Source organism: Tinamus guttatus, unplaced genomic scaffold, assembly GCF_059628265.1.
Source record: "Tinamus guttatus ecotype Peru unplaced genomic scaffold, ASM5962826v1 Tinamus_guttatus_pri_ptg000068l, whole genome shotgun sequence".
NCBI lineage: Eukaryota > Metazoa > Chordata > Aves > Tinamiformes > Tinamidae > Tinamus > Tinamus guttatus.
The window spans coordinates 1,338-16,330 of record NW_028288602.1 but is presented as its reverse complement, the minus strand read 5'-3'; the positions used below and the strand labels follow the sequence as shown (position 1 = coordinate 16,330).

The 14,993-nt window shown below is 63.3% G+C and overlaps 1 protein-coding gene and 1 pseudogene across 1 annotated transcript; both read right to left on the bottom strand.

The window, feature by feature from the left end:
* Positions 1–618: 618 nt before the first annotated feature.
* On the bottom strand, positions 619–4,725 carry LOC148595739 (maestro heat-like repeat-containing protein family member 2B). Its single transcript, XM_088519730.1, has 12 exons — positions 4,548–4,725; positions 4,240–4,372; positions 4,015–4,101; positions 3,445–3,549; positions 3,151–3,262; positions 2,769–2,881; positions 2,472–2,627; positions 2,201–2,355; positions 1,802–1,961; positions 1,348–1,514; positions 963–1,100; positions 619–787 (listed from the first exon to the last, which is right to left on the bottom strand). The coding sequence occupies exons 1-12, from the start codon at positions 4,688–4,690 to the stop codon at positions 619–621; spliced, it is 1,638 nt and encodes a 545-aa protein (XP_088375856.1). The 5' UTR covers positions 4,691–4,725.
* A 9-nt stretch (positions 4,726–4,734) lies between these two features.
* LOC148595738 (maestro heat-like repeat-containing protein family member 2B) lies at positions 4,735–13,109 on the bottom strand (annotated as a pseudogene).
* Between the last annotated feature and the right edge of the window lie 1,884 nt (positions 13,110–14,993).

Here is a 14,993-nt window from a genome sequence, read left to right as displayed (position 1 = left end):
GCTCCCGCCTGTCCACAGAGAGACAGCAGCTCCACTTACCGCCCCCCAGAGCGCCCGGCAGCTCCTGGCCACCTCTCCAAAGGTAGAGCCCATGGCCCTCGCCTCCAGCTGTCCCAGCACCTTGGTCAGTGCCACCAGGCTCTCCGCAGCCACCTTGGGGCTGCCCACGTCCTCCAGGCCCCCGAGCAGCGTTCTCACCACCGTGGCCCAGTGCCTCCGCAGCTGCAGAGCGACACGCATATGAGCTCTTGCCTCTCAGCGCTGCTCCCCGCTGCGGTGCCAGCGGCAGCGCTTTCCAGAGCAAGCCCAGGGGAGAGCCCTGATGCCAGGGCATTGCCTCGGCACAGCCCTGCACCTGCCTCGGCTCCTCGAGTGCCTCCGCACTCCTCCCCAGCTTGACTTGCACTCAAAGCCCACCAGAGCCTGCCTCACCTTGGTGGGTGCTCCTGTGGCCACATTGCCCAGGCCCCTCACGGCCATTCGTCTCACGCTGCTGACAGGGTCGCGCGATCGCTCTGCCAGCGCCTCTAGGAGGGGTGTCACGATCTTCCTCTCCCTCACTAGCTGGTCCTTCATGAGCTGCAATCGAGACACGTGAGCGCTGGCACGGAGCACCCCTCACCTGGGTGAGACGCAGGAAGCCCTGCGAGCCCCCTCGCCCCGCGGCTGCCTCACCTCGGCACAGAATGCGGTGGCTGTGAGCCGCAGGTTCGCCGAGCGGGAATGCAGCCAGCTGAAGAGTCGCTGCACCAGGCGCTGTGGGACCTGCTCCGCGCGCAGCAGCACACTGCACACAGAGCACCAACAGCCTTGTAGCACGTGCTCACACAGCACGGCCCCGCGGCACCGCTCCCAGCTGCGCCCACCCCGGTGCAGACGCCGCTCACACTGGAGCAGAGCTCGGGGCAGGCCCCAGCTCCCGGCAGCCCTTCCTCCATCACGGTCCCACCAGGGGCTCTCACCTCGCCAGCAGACACACGCCAGTTGTGTGAGCCTGAGGCGCTGCCAAGGACGCCCACGCTCCCTGCTCCCGCAGCAGCCGCAGCCACCGGTGCTCCAGGCTCTTGGCCAGCACCAGCTCCAACGCCTCCACAAACAGGCTGCAGGGAGAAGCCAAGGAAAGCTCCAGGGGCAGCACTTTGTGGGAAGCTGCTCTTTAGCACAGCGTCACGATGGACTCCAGCTGCAACACTCAGCTGAGGTGCAGAAACGGCCCAATGCCCGGCGCACTGCCCTACAGAGCCCAGTCCCACCTACCCCAGAGGCAGCCCAGCACCAGGGCAATAGGCAGGTGCTCCTGCAAGGCCATGGGCCACACACAGAGATTCTGCCCCTGCTGCTCCTCACCTGCCCGGTGGGTCACTCCTCCTCAGTTCTCCGAGGGGCAGGTCCATTTCCTCGCTGAGCGTTTCACTGAGCTGCTCCAGGAGGCTTGGAAGCAGCCAGGGAAGCAGGCGCCGAACCAGGGTGTCACACCTCAGTGCTGACACCACCTCACAGAGGGCGCGAGTGATCTACAGAGAAATTCAACCAAGAACTGCCTGGTAAAACAAGGCCATTGCCCACGGACCATGTCCCCATGACAGCCTGGGGGCTTTTACTCTCTCTAGTGCTCACTGCAGGGAGAGCCTTTCAGCCTGGCAGCCACAAGCTGTCCCAGCTCCCCACGCTGCTACCACACCAGCTCAGCACCCCACAAGGCTCCACGGGCCCTCACAAAGGGCAGGAATCCCGCTCGCACTCAAGCACCGCTTGGAAAGCACGTGCAAAGCGGCACGGCCGCCGGGGGTGCTGGCCATACCATGTGAGGCTCCAGGGCAGCCCGGCTGCTGCCCAGCTCCCCAGCGCAGCAGTCGGTCCCGTTGCTCTTCCCGGCTGCCCCCAACTTCTGCGTTAAACGGACGAGGATTGGGCAGCCCACGGCGCTTCTCGCCAGGCTCCTCCACACCTCTGCTGTGTTGCTGCAAAGGAACACACACCAGCACGTGAGCCGGCATCCCTGGCTACCCAAGGTACCTCTGGAGAAGCCATACACCCTCCTTGTGCGCATGGGGACTGCCGGTGCCCAGGTCCCGACAGGGACACGAGCTGCAGCGCTCAGCCTTGCGCGGGGCAAAAGCACTGGCTGCCGAGAGGGCCGCCCACGCAGACGAGCCCCACGGCTGGCTCTCAGGGCAGCGGGAAGGGCGGCTGCACAGACCTGTCCATGGGCAGCAGTGTCTGCAGGAGGCTGCCCAGCACCGGCTCTTGGTGAGAGCGGCACAGCAGGACCATGGCCCGCAGCACCACGTGCCGGGGAGTGCTCTGCTGGGTGCTCCGCAGGCACGTGCACAGGGTAGACATGATCTCAGGCACCTGAAAGGAGGTTGGCGAGAGAGAAAGGCTCGGTGCGTCCTTTCCCCGTTGTGCCTTAGGGCCAACACACTACCACAGAGAACAGCCAAAGGCATCCTAAAAAATGCCTCTCTCACCTCCTCCTGGAATATCTTGTCGACACAATCCCCCAGGAAGGTCAGTGTCCACTGACCCGCAGCCCACATGCACATGGGCCTGGCGCACAGCAGGCTCTCCACGATGCTGTTCATGAAGCCTGTGGCCTGGCCTCGTGGGAAATATTTGCAGACAAGCTGGGGAGAAATCAGAAACACAAGTGAGCATGTCACAAGAGTTGCTCAGATGCAAAACACTTGTCCTGAGAGCAGCGCTCCCACACACACGTGCACACAAAACCATCATGGCCCCACTTGCGCTTTTTGAGGGCCAGGTACCTTGGCAATGTTGGTGGAGGTTGCCAAGAGAGACCCAGAGGTGACGGCGCTGAGTCTCGCGGACAGAGATGCAAACTGGGTCCACGGCATCTCTACCATGTTTTCGGCTGGAACTATAAGAAAGGGGTGTGACGTTGATGGGGAGCTATCAGAAAGGGCAGTGACGTTCATGGGGAGCCAACCTCCGGATCCCTGGGCACTGAGTGAGGACATGAGGGAGGCCAGCAAAGGCCACGCAAAGCCAGGGTCCCCCAAGGCAACACAGGGGCTTTGCAAGCTGGACAAGGTGCTGCAGCGCAGGGGGACAGGGCCTGGTGCTGGGCTCCTTCCCGCAGGGAGCAGCAGGGGCAGCCCTGCCTATTCCTCTCACCAACTCTCTGGAGAAGGAGGCAGAGGCAGGTCGCTGCCCGCCGACGGGATGCGGCTGTCTCCTCGCATGTCAGAGGCCCCAGCAGCCCCACCAAGGAGCCAAACTCTTGGCAGGTGCCGCCTCGCTGCGGGAGCCAGACACAGGCACAAGGTCACCGACATCGCCACGGCCGCTGGCCCTGTCCCGACTGCAGCGCCCCGAGCACTGGCGGAGCCGGGCGGGAACAAGGGGCCACCCTGCAGCCCTGGGACACCCAGAACCCGCCGCCCGCCCACGCAGAGCTCCCGGCACAGGGTCCCCGCTCACCCTCTGCTCGCGCCTCTCTTCGCAGGTGCCCAGCACCTGCACACACACTTGCAGCGCTCTGTCCCGCTCACACAGGTGGGCCGAGGTGAGCCAGCGCCGCAGGACCTGCCACAACAGCATCTGCTTCACCACGGCCTGAATTTTGCCCTGCACCACTCCCCAGGGGCCCTGCTGCTTTTGTGGCCCTGCTTTCCCTGGGCACCGCAGCCCCGCATGAGGAGCCCTTGCTGTGGCCACCTCCCCACTCCAGGCTCTCACCATGGGCAGCCTTCATTTGTGCATCAGCCCTTGCTCACAGCTGCACAAGTGGGAGAAGCTCTGCTCATCTAGGGGGCTGCAGGATACTGCAAGCTGCCTGCAAGAACATTGCTGCAGACGGGAAAAGCGTGGATGCAAACCTAGGGCGAGGGCGCCTGAAACTAGGACCATTTCACTTCCGACTGATGTGCATGGATGGCACGGAGTTAGAGAAGAGCTCCCCTCCATGGACCAGGCCCACAGGCATCATTCCCCTGGCTCTGCCATGTTCTGGCAGCAGCAACGCCTTCTGCGCTGCCCCAGGGCACTCACCTGCACCACGTCCCCCAGGCAGATGGGGACCGGCTCTGCCTGCAGGAGGGCTGCTGTGAGCTGTCCCAGGGCTTGCAGGGATGGCACCTGTCACCAGAAAGCAGAGGAGAGGCCATGTACCCCACAAAGATGCCACAGCAGCCAGTGCTGATTCCCATTCCCAGTGTGGGGTGCCTGGTGCTGGTTCCCCTCTCAGGGGTGACCCAGAAGGCCAGCACCTACCACTGTGCGTGAAGCAGCTGCCACCGTCTTCGCTCTCACGTGCATCTGGTCGGGGCAACGAAGGCACAGGACGGCCTGGCAGCACTGAGCCAGGAGGCTGCACTTTTCCCTCCTGCTCAGACAGGGTTTCAACTTGCTGCCAAGAGAAAAGGGCAGAGAACACAGAGAGGGGCTTACTAGCCCTCCCCAGAGTGAGGCAGAGGACAGCTGCCTTTGGCCCAACCCACAACCCCAAACCCGCAGCCCCAGCCAGACCAGCCAGCTGTGCTGGGACACACACTGGCACCCGCAGTGCCAGGAACAGACCCTACCTCAAATGCTCCATGGCCACGAGGGCCCGGGGCTGCACCGGGGACTCCTGCGGCTCCTCCTGGATCACCTCCTGCAAGGCACAGACAGGCACAAGGTGGGCAGTGGGCAGGAGAGCGGGGGAACTCCTGCCAGGCCGAGCCATGGGCTGAGCTGGCCGAGACCACAGACACCAGCCCTGCCGCCCCCTCACAACTCCCACAAAGGCTCTACAGCACCGCGGCCCCGGCTCTGGGCACTCACCACCAGGGTCTGCAGCAGCTCCCGCTTGCGGCAGAGCTCAAACTTGGGGCTGGCCCCTGCAGCCTGGATGGCTGTACTGATTTCAGTGATGCTCTGCACCAGGGAGAGCTTCAGCTGCGCGTCCTGATGCCAGGGAAGAAAAATCCACTTTGAGCTCCTCAAAGGGCCCAGGGCAGAAAGAACAAGGGAGACGGAGGCAATCTGTCTCCAAGCACAGTGCGTGGAGGACACTGCACCCTCTGGGAGCCCTGCGGAGCCTGGCGTGACACCTGCGCTCCACCAGGAAACCTCCTCTTCCCTCCCAACAAGAAGCCTCCGAAGGGGAGGGAAGCAGCTGCCTTGGCTGTCTCCTGGGAAGACCCCATAGACCTCGGCCCAGGGGAGCAGGGCGGGCAGCACTGGCACCGCTGCGGCAGGAGAGGGGCACACGGGAAGCACAAGGAGAGGCTGGAGCTGATGGCAGCGCCCTGGCTCTGCCACGCGCCCCAAGCCCTCACCTGGCCGCCCTCCTGATAGAGCCACAGGACGTTGCCCACGATGTCTGTCCCCACGTGGGCCAGCAGCTGCTCCTTGGGAGCTCGCAGCGCCATCCGACCATAAACCACCATGAGCGCCGCGCGGGTAGCCCGGGTCGTCACCGTGTCGCTCTGCCAGGGGTTCGCCGGAGAAGCCCGGTGAAGCACCGAGACGTCGGCCCGCAGCCCCGCTCTGCCCAGGACCCTCCGTGCTCCCAAGAGGGGAGCTACCCGAGCCCAATCAGCCATGCAGCTCCCCACACACTTTCTGGCAACTACCCACAGGAACTCCCAGGGCCCTTTACCTTCTGGGGTTGCAGAGTTCCCAGGAACTGCTCCATGGATGACAAGGCCAGCTGAAAGTGCCCCTCAGCACAGCGGGACACAACTGAAACTATTCCCTACAACGCAGCAAAAGTGGGGAGTCACTCTCTCCACAGTGCCCAGCCCTGGCCAGCTCCACCAGCCAGGTAGGACCTTTCCTGATGTAATGGCAGTGAACAGAAATGCAGCAGGGCCAGAGCAGGGCACACAGAGCCCCTGAACGCCAGGGCATGCAGCACAACATGAGGAACCCTCACCTGTGCCTTCCACAGCTCCAGGAAGTTTGCAGTTTGCAGGTGTCCCAGGGTCTGCTCTTGTACGAAGCCAGGACTCCTGCAAGCTGCCAGGGCTGTGCCGAGTGCCTTGTACAGGAACCGCTGCAAGAGAAGAGGCCAGGCCCCAGCTGCAGTGACAGCCCAGCCTGGCAGGACAGGGCCAGCCCATGGCAGCCCCATGGTGCCAGGATCGCCGAGGCACCTGCAGCACCAACAGCAGCCTCTGGCCAGTCTGGCCCCAGGACCAGCTTAGCATGGAGGGGGCACAAGCGCCTTCCTGAGCAAAGAGAGAGGGCAGGGGCAAAACCAGGCACAGAGCAGAGCAGCATCGCTGACCCGAGTCCTGTCCGGCATCCCCCAGGGTTTTGTCACCGCAGCCCTCGGGGTACGTGAACAGCAGCAACACTGCACAGGGAACAAACCTTTTCCCAGGACAGGCGCGGAGAGCAGCCCAGCTGACGGCTTATTTCCCGGCTAAGGTCAATAATCCAGACGTCGCTCGCAACGAGGTCCAGTGACACTCGCAGGAACTAGGGTGAAGCGGGAGATGAAGTAAATGCCCCCCGTTCCTGGCCAGGACCTTTTGCACACCGCAGTGACCCTGGAGAGGGCCGGGGCAGAGCACCCCCTCGCAACTGCCCCTCTGCCCACCGGCCCCTCCTGTAACTGCCCCTTGCTCTTCCCCTCAGGAGCCACTCCAGCCCCGTGGGCACTGCACATGCCAGGAGCAGGCAGTGCCACGGCACAGGGCGCTGTGTAGGAGGCTTCTGCCCCTGTCTCCAGCTGCCTTTATGCCCAGCCGTTCTGCACATGCCAAGAGCAGCTCTTCCCAGCCAGTAGCACCCATGGCCAGGGCAGGCACTGGGGCCTCGGGACCTGCTTGTGCCACTCAGTGCCTCAACAGGGAGCTCTGAGGTTCCTCCCAGCACTTTTCCTGGCCTTGCTTGCCCCATCCACGCGTATCCCCACAGGGATACTGTACCTTCAGCAGAAGGCTCTCCCATTCTGCCATGTTGAGGTTTCTCGCAGTTGTTCCTGCAAAGCCAAGAAATCAGAAGCCCTTGCTGCTATTCCAGCACCGTGTCTCATGTCCCACAGCCTCAGGCCATCGGGCTGGTAAGTGCTGGCAAATACAACTTCATCCCCTCCTCCAGACTCGGCGCTGCCCTCTCCGTGCGCAGCCTCTCCCTCCCGCGGGCACTTTACCTGCCAGGTGCTGCAGCAGCAGGGGGATCTCTGCAGCCCAGCTCGCCCCCACGCGCCCGTGGATCCTGCTGGGAAGCGCCTGCAGCAGCTGCAGGGCCGCAGCGCCACGGCCACCGCCTGCGTGGGGAGTCACCGCTGCCACCACCTAGGGCAGAGGAGAGACGGGCTTGTGCAAGCCGCAGGAGCTGTGGCCACCCCGCAGGCAGGCGGGCAAGGAGGCTGGCATTGCCCTGGATGCCAGGAGGCAGCCAACAGCCTCGCCTGAGCGCTGCCATCCCCGGGAGGAGCAAGAGCCCCCGACGGGCAGGGGCTGCCCAGGCACCCTCTGACATCCTCCGGCCTCCCCCCAGGGTGCCCTGCACTGGCCAAGGCACCATCTCTCCTGCCTCTCCCCTCTCTGCAGCCACAAAAGCACTTTCCTGGGGCCCTGTTACTCACCAACAGGCGAACTAGGAGGGCCTGAGGCGCTGGCAGAGCAGCTGTGGGCACAAAGAAAAGCCACGTGAGATGCCCAGCCCCAGCAGGCCCTGCCCGCACCATGTCCCGCAGCCCCACACACAGCTGAAGGGGACCCCAGCTGCGCCACCTGCGCCTTTGCTTCCCACCTTGCTCCTCAGACTCCAGGAGCTCGTGTGCTGCCTCCTCTTCACAGCATTCTGCTCCCTCCCGCCTCTTGGCCAGTGCACACAGGCAGCGGCAGAGGGGGACCAGCATGCCCGTGTACTGGGCCGGCACCACATACCGCAGCAGTTTGGGCCACAGGAGCTGCAGGCAAGAACTGGGCTACTGAGCATGCCGCTATTTCCACCTCTCCCTCCCAGTCTGCCTGTTATTGACGCTTCTGTGGCACCAGTCCAGCCCCTCAGTCTCACCCCGTCTGCCTCCTCCACCTTCTCTCCCTATCACCCACCCAGCTTTGTTCCCCTTTCCCCTCGCTTTGGCTGCCTGCTTGCTGAGAGCGGCCACCACAACTCACCCTGGGGACAGCTCACCTCCCTGCTGCAATGGGGTGCCCTGTGGCCCCACCAGTCCCTATGTCTCATTTACAGAAGGCAGCCAAGAGGTGCCCAGCCATGCTCCTTTCAGCCACAGCGTGCGCTGAACAAGCAAGGGCAGCCCTAGCTCTTCTTGGCTGCGATAGGGGCTAGGATGGGCGGTGTAAAAACACAGGGGAAAGAGAAGCAGCAGCAGCGTCCAGCAGCAGACAACTCACTTTGGCTACTGCTCCGGTGGAGACATCCAGTGTGCCCAGGATGTGCATGCACAGATGCCGAATGGCCTTTTCTTCCTGGGCCTCCAGCTCAGAAAGGTTTCCTGATGTCTGCAGGACAGAAGTGGGAAACACCCGTGGATGCCCATTCCCAGCCCTCTGGGTGCACGGCGAGGGGAGGCTGCTCCCACTGCGGCAACAGTGTCGCTGCTCCTGCTCACCAGGCAGGACGCCCAGTGCTAGGGACGCCCATGGCAGCGCTGTGGCACTGGACGCAGAGCAGTGCCACCCTCTGCCCTTACCAGTTTGTCTGAGGAGCGGCTGAACTCAAGGAAGATGTGCCCCACCACGTCCCATGCCGAGCAGCCCGGGGCGCTGGAGTGCAGCAGCTCCCCGATGAAACGCAGGACGGCTGTTCTCACCTGTGGCAGGGGCAGCAGTCACAACCGCACCAAATGCACGGGTTTGACGGCCTTCCCGGTGGTGCAGCCCCTCTTGCCAGGTCAAGACAATGAGGGAGCAGCAGCAGCCCTTGCTCCAGAGCCGCCACTGGGCTCCAGCCCCAGGCCCTGCCTTTGGCTGCTGCTTTGGCCTCGCCAGCCTCTGCCCTGGGGAAAGGGCGGCTCGGCCCCTGCAGCGGTACCGTCCCTGTCCAAACCAGCTCACCTGCGCTGCAGGGTCGTGACACACGGACTGTGCCAGCTTCACCAACACTGGCATGTTCTCCCTCGCATTGGGGACTGCAAGACACAAGGGGAGGCGGGTGCTGAGGATGAGCCCCCATTTTCGGAGGGATTTGTCACAGCTCCCTGGCTTTTTGTGCGCAAATGGGGCAGAAAAGTGGGGCTGCATTGCCAATTCAGAGGAAGCAGCAGCATCCCATGGGCACTCCCTTTCTCCAGCACGTCTTACTTACTGTTAGAACAGACCAGAGCTTGCAGCATTTGCACGGCGGCCGTGCGATCAGCCCTGCTCCCGTTCCTCAGCTTGTAGTAGAGGAACACAATCACCTCCGCTGGGCAGATTTGGGCTGCGGGGAAGACATCATGCTTGGCGTTAGCGGCCAGCATGCCACACCTGCCCGTTGGCAGGACAGCAGCCGGGACACGGCGGCGCGGGGCCGGCTCTCCTTCCCTACCCTGCAGCACGACGCAGCGGCACAGCTCTGCTCGGTGCTCTGGGCTGGGCGGCTCCACCTCATCACAGAGCTGTGGGGACAAGGTGTGTTTTAGGGAAAGCCAGAGCAGCGTGGAGGGAGACAGAAACAAGTTGTGCTCCCAGTGATCCTCTCACGAGCAGCTCTGGCCACAGACCCACAACCAAAAGCCCAGAGCCCCCAGCACGTGCAGGCCAGCGACGCAGCATCAGGCCTTACCTGCTCGTGCACAGCAGCGTTGATGGCCAGAAGCCTGGTGCGAAGCACGTGGCTCTGAACGTCTGCCACAGCCCCCAGGAAATAGCGCAGACTCTGCAAGGGAGCACGGGAGGGAGAGGGCAGCTGTCACCGCCAGCCATGGGGAAAGGAAATTGGCCCCGCTGGGAGCTGCCTCGGCCTGAACCCACTCCCAGGGAGACCCCAGCCTGCACGGGGCTGCTGGCTCAACCACAAGGTCTCTCTCCCCCCTGCAGCCCTGCTGGGATGGCCTTTCCTGGCACACCACCCCCCTCACACCTCTCCCATCACAGGGGCTGGACACGGCCCTGCCTGTGAGGACAGAGCTCCCTATGCCCCCCGACACAGAGGTGGCACAGCCTCCCCTCCCGAGCCACTTGTCCCAGGATCCATCCTCTCCATCCTGGCCTCCTGCTGTGCCGTTTCTTCTAACAAGCCCCTGCAAAGCCCCAGATCCCTCTACCTGCTCAAAGGTATTCAAACATACAGAGCTCCTGTTCCTTCCAGCACCCTGCAGCTCTCCAACACCTTGCACCATCCCCACGGCCCCAGCAGTGCTGTGCCCCTCGCAGTGCCTCACCCTGGTCACCCCAGCGGGGTCCCGCACTTCCCGGTACTGATGCAGCAGCCAGGGAAGCCTCTGCCATGCGCGCTCGCGGTGCTCCTCCAGGCGCACGAGGACACTCATCATGGCCCCCATGGCCCGGAGCACAGCCTGCTTGCCCTGATGAGGAACAGGGACACGCCACGTCGAGGGCCCCGTGTCTCTCCAGCACTTGCCTCTCCCACACACCAGCCTGCCCTTCCCATGTGGAGTCCTCCCCTTCCCCTTCACCCCTGCTACAAGGGCTCACTCACCAGCACAGGGAGCGTTTCCTCCTGCACCCCTAGCCCACCCTGCCAAACGCTCCCAGGATTTGGGCTCTTCCCAGCAGGCAGCCCCATCCTCCATGCTGACGCCTCAGGGCCACCACGGGCACCTGCGCTCCTGCCCACTGCCTGGCACTGCTTGCCCCACTGCATGGCCTGCAGACTCCCCTCTCGGGCACTTCTGTGGCCAGCCTGCTCCCTTTGGCTGCTCGCACAGCCCCTCCAGCCCCCACGGGCGCCCTCGCTGCTGTGGCCCGTGGCTGCTGGGGCAGCAGCACTCACCTCTTCCTCTTTGCAGCCCTGCCAGTTCTCGCCCACGTAGCAGAAGAGCAGGTGGACGGGGGCGCAGAGCTGGGCAGCTCCCACGCGAGGGAAGGCGCATTTCTCCCACTCGCGGAAGTACATATTTATGCTGCTGCACCACTGCTCCAGGACTGCAGCATGGGAAAGGAAACAGCATCGTGTCACAGTCTCTGGCCGGCAGGAGACCTTGCAGCGGTCCCCAAGCCTGCTTCGCGCCCAGGCCAGGGGTGCCAGGGCTCAGTGCAGGAGATTGGGTTTCAGGGGCATCATGAGCCATGGTCTGAGACACCCGGATTGAAATGCTGGATTGTTTCTCCCCTCTCCCACCCCAGCACCGTCTCCTCTGCACAGCCTTGCTCCTTGCTTTCTTCCCAAACGGTCCCTCTCACGGCGCTTTCCACTCCCAGCCGTGCCCACCCCAAGAGCCCAGCAAGGCACCCAGGGCCACCCTGGTCCCTTCCCGTCTCTGTGGGCCCTGCTGTGATGCCGAAACTCACCACCACAGACGGCGCGCAGCACCCGGCCGCTCCGCACCTCGCTCAGCGCCCTGTGCAGGGTCGCCAGCGTCGCTGCCGCGAAGGGCACGCACTGCAGCGCTGCGGAGGGGGCAGTCCCGATCAGGCAGAGCTGCCACAGCCCGTGGGCTCTGTGCCCTGGTAGTTTTGTGTGCCAGGACCAGGGCTGTGGGGCCCTGAGGCCACGGGGCCATGCTGGCAGGGGATGGGAGAACTGGCGCTGCGCTGGGGGAGCCTATGGCATGAGGAGATTCCTGCCAGGGCACCCGCATGTGGGCACCTTCCCCAAGGGGTGCAGGGAAGCCCTGGGCATGACACGGGGCAAAGCCTGGCACATTTGGTCTCCAGCAGGTTCCCTCCAGCCCAGCCCAGACATTTTGGGCAGCGGCAGGAGCTGTGTCTCCCGCTGGGCACCCACAGAAACGCAGAGCATCAGGCTGGGAACTCTACCGTAGCGGGCAGCCACATTCCGCAGGGTGACGAGCACCACCTCCGCTGACACCTCCTGCAGGCTCCTCAGGTGGCCCTGCAGCGCGGACACCACCTCGCGCAGGTGGGAGCGGGCCAGGGCCACCAGGACGTCACTCGCCGCCGTCCTCACAGCGGCTGTCACACCCTGGAACACAACAGTTCCTGCACGGCGCGAGCACGACCAGCTGTGCCCCGCGCTCAGTCTCCAGGCACCACATAGATCCCGTGACACGATTCCCACTGCCCCTCGCTCCCAAACAGCCCACGACCGCCTCTCTGCACAGCTCCGGGTACCTCCCCAAGCCCCACAAGCAAGGACACGTCCCAAAGACTGTCCGTAAGACAGCTGGGCACCTGCATCCGGAGTCTCACTAAGAGAGAACAAGCTCACCTGGACCGCTCGCAGGTCTGCAGACACTGCTGCTACGAGCCTGTCTACGACAGAGCTCTGCAGACAGCTCTGAGAGCCACACAAGACGCTCTCCAGCTGGCGGTAGGTCTCCTCTCGACCGCCCTGGGGACACATCACACACCATGTGGTGGGACCTGCAGCCCTCAGCAGCTCCGGGATGGTGAGGCCGTGCTCAAGCTGGCGGCACCGCTCAGCACAGCCGTTAGGAGCGGCTGGGAATCCTGCGCTGGGATTTCCTGACCACAACCCAAGCCCCAACTCCGGCACCACCGTCACCTCCCGCAGGAAAGAAGGGTATGTGGAAGCGACTGCCCAACACCATGGCAGGATCGGTGTTTGCAGTGAGGCAGGGGACAGAGGTGCCATGGAGGGAGGACCACCCATGGCATCAGGGCAGCTGGGCACTGTGAGGAGCCCTCCAGCCTCATGGGACAGCCCCAACTCACCGTGGCGTCTTGCAGACGGTCCAGTAGAGAGATAACCATGGCGGCAAAGGTAGCGATGACCACAGGGACAGACCCAGCCACGCTGCCGCCATCTTCCTCGCGCACAGGTCCGGACCGGGGACCTACACGAGTGAAGAACTCTGGAAGGAAAAGTGGAGGGTTGCATCACGCCAGCAGCTGCAGGGACAGGCCCGGTATCAGGGCACTGGTGTCCCCAGCCAGAGCTCAGGGTGTCAGGAGAGGCCAGGGAGGCCTGGGGACAGGGGCCTCGCTCTCCAAGCTGGGAACGCCGGCACCAGCAGGGGCCCTCACGCCCACGGAGGACGCGGGGTGCCAAGCGCGGTGCTGGCCCTCACCTCGGAGTGCTCGCAGCACCCCCATCGTGGCAATACTCCTTCCGCGGACGCGCTGCTCCATCAGCAAGCACTTCCTCTCACAGGAGTCACGAGCCACTGGGCCAGCGCCAGCCCTGGGAGGGTGATGGGCCCACGGGGACCACTGTGACCCGCCATGAGGGCCACTGTGACACATAAGGGCCTCAGCGCCTCACAGAGGGCTGCCAGCAGCACGGGGCTGGGGGCGGCCTGGCTGGGGCCAGGAGCTCCTGCGCCCCAAGGGCGGCCCTGCCCGCGCTCCAGCACTCAGGGGCGCTCTCCAGCCTCCAGACATCCTGCGCGGTGACTCTCTCTGCAGACGCACGGCCCGTGCCTGTGCAGTGTTAATTCATTACGAGGATGTGGAATAAAGGCTGCTACAGGTGGAAGGCAAGGTTACCACCTTTCTGCTCCGATTTGGGAGTTTCAAGCAGTGTCACTGAAGCTGCTGCCAAACAACCTCCTTGTCTTCACGATATTATCCAAAGGACAGAAGCAATAGAATCATAGAATGCTTAGGGTTGGAAGGGACCTCTAGAGATCATCTAGTCCAACCCCCTGCATACGCAGGGACACCTAGAGCACGTGGCACAGGGCTGCATCCAAATGGGTTTTGAAGATCTCCAGAGAAGGAGACTCCACAACCTCTCTGGGCAGCCTGTTCCAGTGTTCTGTCACCCTCACTGTCAAGAATTTTTCCCTTAAGTTCCTATGGAATTTTTGGTGCTTCAGTTTCCGGCCATTTCCTCTAGTCCTATCAGTGGCCACCACTGAAAAGAGACCATCCCCGTCCTCTGCACTCCCTCCCTTGAGGTATTTACAGACACTGCTCAGGTCCCCTCTCAGCCTTCTCTTCTCCAGGCTGAACAGGCCCAGCTCCCTCAGCCTCTCCTCATAGGGCAGATGTTCCAGGCCCCTGATCATCCTTGTGGCCCTGCGCTGGACTCTCTCCAGCAGCTCCACATCCCTCTTGTACTGTGGAGCCCAGAACTGGACACAATACTCCAGATGTGGCCTCACCACGGCTGAGCAGAGGGGCAGGATCACCTCCCTTGACCTGCTGGAGACGCTCTTCTTAATGCACCCTTTGTATGGAGCATTCCGCTGCTCAACGGATGCTTAATCAGCAGCTGCCTTTCCTGAGCTTTCCAAGCTTCCTTTCTCCAGCGATTTTCCCCAAAAAAATTCTCTCTTGGAAGAAGCAAAAAAAAACAAAACAGAGAAAAAATAACAGGCAGAAGAGGGGATCATCATTGGCCACCTCCTCGGGCAGTTTTGGGGCTGTTTCGGCCATTTTAGGGGCCGTTTTTCGGCGGTTTTTAGAGGCCGGTTCTCAGCTCGTGGCTGCGCAGGCGCCGCCTCATGGCGAAATGGCGGCACTGCGCGTGCGCGGGGAGGGGGGGCGCGCGCGTCTCCTGCGCACCGCGCATGCGCTGTTTTCCGTGCGGGAGGGGGCGCGCGGCTCCTGCGCACTGCGCATGCGCTGTTCTCCATTCGGGAGGGGGCGCGCGGCTCCTGCGGGAGGGGATGGGGAGGATTTTGGGCTGAAAAATCGGGATTTTGGGGAGGCAGGAGGGGCCTGGAAGGGGTGTTTGGGGGAAAACTCAGGGATTTGGGGAGGGCTGAGCAATCTAGGGGGGAAATGGAGTCTTGGGGGTTTTGGGGGTCTCGGGAGGGGCTGGGGGACTTGGGGGGATCCTGGGGCAGATGGGGGGACATGGGGGTCCTGGGGCAAATTGGGGGGATTTGGGGGCAAATTGGGTGGATATTGGGGGTCTTGGGGCAGGTTTGGGGGGATATTGGGGGGTCTTGGGACATATGGGAGGTTTGGGGGCAGATAGAGGGGATATTGGGGGTCTTGGGAGGGTTTTGGGGGGGTTTGGGGTGAATT